Genomic DNA, 6,551 nt, shown 5'->3' on the forward strand with positions numbered 1-6,551 from the left:
CCCTGCAGGTGTCGGCACTGGCGAGYGCGGGCGGCGCGGAGAACCTGATCGTGCTGGAGCGGGCGCAGCAGCGCGTGCCCCACGGYCTGGGCGCCGTGCGCCGTGCCGGCACCACCTTCGGGCCCCTGCACAAGAGCCGCCTGGGCGAGCACGAGTTTGAGGCCCTCATGAGRATGCTGGACAACCTGGTGAGCATCAAAACCCCCCAAYCCCCCAAAATGAGCTCCGACCCTTGGTTTATCGCACTGTTCCTGACTCCCTGCTCTGTGCTTTTCCAGGGATACCGCACGGGGTACACGTACCGCTACCCCTTCGTGCAGGAGAAGAGCAAGCCCAAGAGCGACGTGCTGATCCCTGCCACCGTGACGGCCTTCGTGTTCGAGGAGGAGCCCGCGAGCACCCCTGCCCTGCGCCAGCACGCCCAGAAGCAGCAGAAGGAGAAGACAAGGTGGCTCAACACCCCCAACACCTACACCAGGGTCAACCTGGCTGAGGAGCCACAGGGAGGTGCTGGCGGCCAGAGGACAAAGACCACGGTGAGGGGCAGATGGAGCACACAGGGCCTTGGGGACCAAAAACCAAAGAAGTGGAGGGTGTCCTGGTTACTGATCCTACTAAAGTCTGCAGTGTAGGAAGGCCCAGGCAGCCACCTTCATGCTGTAATAATAATTACTTTGAAATGGCAGTGCCCCATTCCAGTGGGGCATCTTTCCTCTCTGCAAGATGCATTTATTGGGGTCTTCTCTCATTATTGGGATCTTCTCTCATTATTGGGGTCTCCCTCTGTGCAAGATGTATTTATTGGGTTCTTCTCATTTATTTGGGTCTCCTTCACATTTTTKGGGGTCTCCGCTCTATTATGAGGATCTCCCCTCTACATAAAATGCTTTTCTTGGGGTATCCCCTTTATGGGCACTCCCTTCTATGCCAGACATGTTTATAAGGGTCTCCCCTCTATTATTGGGGAGGCCCTTGTGCAACATGCCTCTGTTGGGGTCTCCCTTCTCCATTGGGGATCTCCCTGGTTTATTGTGCTTCCTCTCTATTATTGGGGTCTCCCTTCTACATAAGTTGCATTTAGCAGGGTCACCCCTCTATTATTGGGGTCACCCCCTTCCCAAAACACCTTTCTCGGGTTTCCCTCCCTGGCCCCACAGTGGCTGCGGGCGGACGAGGTGGAGAAGGGCAGCAGTGGGACCCCAATTCGCATCGAGAACCCCAATCAGTTCGTGCCGCTCTACACGGACCCGCAGGAGGTGCTGGAGATGCGCAACAAGGTGGGAGAGCTGGGCTGGGGCTGGGGACAGAGGGGACTCACCGTGATGGGGGATGTCCCTGTCCTTGGAGGGGAGTTTGTCCCTGTCCTTGGAGGAGTCTTCATCAGATCCTCACCCACAGATCCGGGAGCAAAACCGCCAGGACGTGAAGTCAGCCGGGCCCCAGTCGCAGGTGCTGGCCAGCGTCATCGCCGAGACCAGCCGCAGCCCGGTATGGCACCTGTGACACCCCGTGTCCCCAGCCCTGCRTCCTGAGCCCYGKGACACCCCATGTCCCCAGCCCTGTGTCCTGAGCCCTGGGACACCCCATGTCCCCAGCCCCACATCCCAAGCCCTGTGACACCCCATATCCCCAGCCCTGCATCCTGAGCCCTGTGATACCCTGTGTCCCCAGTCCTGTGTCCTGCGCCCTGTGACACCCCGTGTCCCCAGTCCTGTGTCCTGCGCCCTGTGACACCCCATGTCCCCAGCCCTGCATCCTGAGCCCTGTGTCACCCCATGTCCCCAGCCCCACATCCCCAGCTCTGTGTCACCCCATGTCCCCAGCCCCACATGCCAAACCCTGTGTCATCCCATGTCCCCAGCCCTGTGTCACCCCATGTCCCCAGCCCTGCGTCCTGAGCCCTGGGACACCCCATGTCCCCAGCCCCACATCCCAAACCCTGTGTCACCCCATGTCCCCAGCCCTGCATCCTGAACCCTGTGACACCCCGTGTCCCCAGGCCCACATCCCAAGCCCTTTGTCACCCCATGTCCCCAGCCCCGTGTCCCAAGCCCTGTGACACCCTATGTCCCCAGCCCCATGTCCCAAGCCCTGTGTCACCCCATGTCCCYAGCTTAGTGTTGCCAACCTGTGTCACCTCTTGTGTCCAGTCGCAGCTGCTGGCCAGTGTCATCACAGAGACCAGCTGTATGGCACCCTTACGAGCCCTGCATGACACCCGTGTCACCTCGTGTCCCCAGCCCCCGTCTGCAGCCATGTCACCCTGTGTCACCCCGTGTCCCCAGCCCACGTCCCCAGCCCCCTGTCCCCCTGTGTCCCCAGTCACAGCTGCTGACCAGTCCTATGTGACACTCATGTCACCCTGTGTCCCCACTGTATCCCCAGGCCAGTATCACCCCATGTCACTTCTTGTCCCAAGTCCCCCATGCCCAGCCCCAAGTCCCCCTTCCCAGAGCACCCAACCCTTCCCTGGTGTCCCAGCATTCCACAGGGGCAGTGACACCACTCATAAGGCAAGGGGACACTGCTTGTRTGGGGGGGAGGTGGATGACACTGCTCTGGGAGGGGGGACATTGCTCTGGGGGGGGACACTGCTCCAGGGTGACACTGCTCAGAGTAGGGGACACTGCACTGGAGGAGAGCACCTTCTAGGGGAGACACTGCTCAGAGAAGGGGACACTGCCCAGAGCAGCTGACACTGCTGCAGAGGGGTGACACCTCTCCAGGGCTGGTTGACACAGTTCTAGAGGGTGTGACGGCAGTCTGGAGGAGTAACACCTCTCCAGGGGCAGTTGACACTGCTGCAGGGGGGTGACACCACTCTGGGGGTCTGTTTCAGTCCACCGAGAGCCACTTGGGGGATGCAGAGGCCAAGGATGGCCAGGAAGAGGCTCCCCCCGAGCCAGARCCCCCCAACCCCTTCAGCCAGCTGACAGATCAGGAGCTGGAGGAGTACAAGCAGGAGGTGGAGAGGAAGAAGCGCCTGCAGGGTAGGAGAGACACCCCAAAATCCCCAAAGAGTCCCGGGTGGCACTGAGGGGACCCAGGACCAGTGTGTCTCTCTGTGGCAGGCGAGAAGGATACGGGAGCGGAGGAGAGGGGCACTCCCCAGCCTGAGCCGCCCCCTCCGGAGCCCCCGGCGCCTGCAGAGCCCACGGAGGGTGAGTGGGGCGAYGAGCACCCCAAAACGAGGGGCGGGGTCCCAGGAAGCAGCGGGAGTGGGGGGACAAGGGTGGCCGAACCGCACTGAGATGCAGCTCGCTGTCACCTCTTGTCCCCTCGCCTGTCCCCGGGGGGGGCCCCGCCCCAGAGGGGCCAAGCAGCGATGGGGATTGGCGGCAGGAGGATGTGAGTGTCTGCCGGTGGCTCTGTGGGGTGCAGGGGACAGCCCTGTCCCCCATCCCCACGCTCACGCTCCATGCCACGTTCCCCTGGTTCCGATCCACAGCGCGTGCCGTGGCGCGGCTCGGGGCTGCTGGCTCTGCCATGATGTCTTGTGGTGTCTGTCTGTCTGTCTGTCTTGTGTCCACAACGTCTCCTTTCTCTTTCCTCCCCTTGTGCTTGTCACCCAAGGAGTTATCCCTGAATCCCTGGTGCCGTAGTAAGTACGGAGAGGCCATCCCGGACGAGGGACACGGGCTCGGGGGGATCTTCGCTCTCCGTGGCCCACTCCAGCCCCACTCAGGGGAAATCCCTTGGGAAATCCCTCCTTGTCGTTGCTTACTGCTTTTTCTGCTGCCTCTTCCCGGCTCTCCATCCCACATCGCTTCTCTGCAGGGAGAGGGGAGGCTTGGGGACRTGGTGCCTGCGGCAGGATGGGATCAAATCCCAATGTTCTCCACCCGTGGAGGCCAAATCCTGCTCCTGCCCAGGCCCTGCCAGAGATTTGGGGGGGATAAACCCCCACAATACTGGTACTGCTGCCCCAATTCCCTGTTCCCTCTCCCCTTCCAAGGTGACAAGAAGGCTGATGGTGGCCAAGCCCCCCCTGATTCCAAGAAGGAGCCACCAGCAGTGGTGAATGGGAAGGATGAAGAGCAAAGCACCGAGGAAAACCTTGGGAAAGGGGGGACGGACCGGACGGCCCCCAACGCTGACCAGGACGCTCCCAAGGAGAAGGAGACAGTGACCAGCAACCCTGTGTCCCCTGACGGTTCACCCTCCAAATCACCCTCCAAGAAGAAGAAGAAATTCCGGACCCCATCTTTCCTGAAAAAAGGCAAAAAGAAGGAAAAGATTGAATCTTGATTGCCCCGAGGCCTCGCGCGTGGCTGTCCCGGGGATCCCGGGGTCTCCGTTACCAAGAGCGCCGGGGCGGGGGCAGCTCCTGCCTCGAGCGTCTGGCCGAGGCACGGCCCAACACCCCTGGAATCCGCTGTTTTCCGGGTCCTCCTGGCACAAGGCACCTCGTCCCCCTTGTCACCCGCCTCCACGGTCACCGAGCTTAGGGAGACTGTGGTCCCTGTTTGGGGAAATTCCYGCTGCACCTCCCTCCCCCCTTTCCCTCCTGGGCTCCGGCCCCTTCCCACTGCGGGCCGAGGGTTGGATTTTCTCCGCCAGAGCCCGGATCTGCTTGGTTTGAGGAAGAAAAGGGTGTTTTGTGGTTATTTTCTTCACCTTCTGTTTCAAACTCTGCTGGAATGGCACTGGCTTCATCCCCTGGGAAAATTGTCTGTTGCTTTGCCAGGAGAATAGGATCGAGCTGAAGGCGGGGGATTGCTTTTCCCGAAGGAGAAGCTGAGGGTTTTCCTTCTCGGATTGTAATCTTCCTCTCCTTGGGCTGAAGAACCTCTTCATCCTCTTCTCCTGGTACTCCCACTCATGTCTTCCCCACCCAAGGAAGAGCAGCAGGATTTCCCACTGCTGGAAAAGCCCCCACCTCACTGCACGACCCGCACCTGGGAAAATAGGGAAAAAAAAACTCCGGGAATTGTCTGTGTTATTTAAAACTGAGCAAAACTCACTCACTAAGTGCTACTTCRGGATGAACGCACGCTGCCAATTCCCACCGGCCTCCGCTCACACCGACCCTGTCCACGCCAGATYCCTGCTTATCCCAGCCCTGGATTCCCAGCACAAGTTCAATCCTTCCTGGCGTTCCCTTTCCTCCCAGAGTTACAATCTCCTGGCCAGCCCCTTGCCAGGAAGAAGAGCCCCAGCCGTGCCAATGTTCCCCACAGCCATTCCAGCGCTGGGATTTGGGGATAAACCAAYGGGATCAGCCCCACATCCTCCCAGTTTCCTGGTGTGCTCACCCTGGGCCTTCCTGCATCCATGGGGTCTTGGTCTGGAATGCCCAAGAACCCTCTGTTTGGGGTTTCCTCACCCCAGCAGATTTTCCCACATGCCATCACTGTGGTTTCAAACCTTTTCACTGTTGTGAGGCAGCTCACAGGGCTCAGATCCCCTCTGGAAGAGCAGGAAGCCCATGGAACAGGGGGTGCAGGCAGGGATTGGGGTGCAGGAAATAGCAGAGACAGCACCAGACAGGGATCTTGCCGGAGCCCCACGGCCAACCTGAGCTTGGATTTTGGGAAGAGCCCTTGCCCTGCTCAGTGTCCCTCCACAGGTCCCCATGCCACTCCTCAGGATGGGGGGGGACTGAGGGGACACCCTGAGCCCCTGAACCCCCTCTGCATCCCAGCCCTGTCACCTGGGGGGCTGTTCCTCACTGCCACTGATTTTAAGGTTCTTTGAGGCCATTTTTATCCCTGGACCTGCTCCTGTTGGGTGACCCAGGGCAGCAGAGCCTGCAGAGACAACAGTGTCACCTCCCTGGGATGGCACTATCACACCCCGGGGGGAGTTCCTGAATGACAGCACTGCCACACCCCCCAGCCCAACGCGGGGTCTCCCCAGGGTGTTTGTCATCCCCTTTGTCCCTGCGAGTCTGTCCCCAGAGCTTTCGTCACCCCTTTTCTCCCCAAGGGTCTGTCCTCAGGGCCTTTGTCACCTCTTTTTCCAAGGGACAYTGGCTTTACAGAGGACCCTGGGATTGATTTTCCCCTCCATGAAATTCTGGGGGGTTCAGGGGGAGAGGGACCCGGTATCCCAGCAGGGACGAAGGCTCCAGTGCCACCATCATCACCATGATGAGGGTCCTGGCAGCACAGCTGGAAGGAAACAGAGCCAAGATCAGATCCCAGGACCACCCTTCAGATAATTCCCCCACCCTGYCTCCCTGCTTCACCCTCCCCTCGCTCCAGCAAGGCTCAGGGTTGGGGTCTCTCCAGGGGAAGGCAGGAAGGGGGCAAATCCCTGCTCTGGGGCCTCCACACCTGCACCTCTGCTGGAACACAGAGGCTGATCCCATGTCAGCAACGGGGAAAGGTGAGTCCAGCTGGACTCAGCACCCCTCCTCCCACCTGCGGCTGTCCAGGAAGGCCTTGGTGGGGGGGAGGGGGGTGTTGAACCCCTTGAAATGCCACTAGGAGGAGAGCAGGATGTGGGATGTCCCCCCTCTGCGTGTGACAATCGTGGCCGGGAGCATGTGGAACGCCGGTGTAAATAAACCCCGTGTTTGGCACCCAGCAGTGCCCAGAGACTGAGGG

At 60.4% G+C, this 6,551-nt stretch overlaps 1 protein-coding gene across 1 annotated transcript in view; it reads left to right on the forward strand.

Moving 5' to 3' along the window:
• ADD2 (adducin 2) overlaps positions 1-4,248 on the forward strand; it is a 9,870-nt gene extending 5,622 nt beyond the window's left edge. Inside the window, exons 8-14 of the mRNA XM_057384426.1 lie at positions 9-188; positions 279-536; positions 1,158-1,277; positions 1,399-1,488; positions 2,840-2,990; positions 3,072-3,161; positions 3,956-4,248. Of these exons, the coding sequence (XP_057240409.1) occupies positions 9-188; positions 279-536; positions 1,158-1,277; positions 1,399-1,488; positions 2,840-2,990; positions 3,072-3,161; positions 3,956-4,248 (1,182 nt within the window). The remainder of the gene's footprint in view (positions 1-8; positions 189-278; positions 537-1,157; positions 1,278-1,398; positions 1,489-2,839; positions 2,991-3,071; positions 3,162-3,955) is intronic.
• The last annotated feature ends 2,303 nt before the right edge of the window (positions 4,249-6,551 follow it).

Source organism: Malurus melanocephalus, unplaced genomic scaffold, assembly GCF_030028575.1.
Source record: "Malurus melanocephalus ecotype Western Australia unplaced genomic scaffold, MMel_1.1 scaffold_709, whole genome shotgun sequence".
Classification (NCBI taxonomy): domain Eukaryota; kingdom Metazoa; phylum Chordata; class Aves; order Passeriformes; family Maluridae; genus Malurus; species Malurus melanocephalus.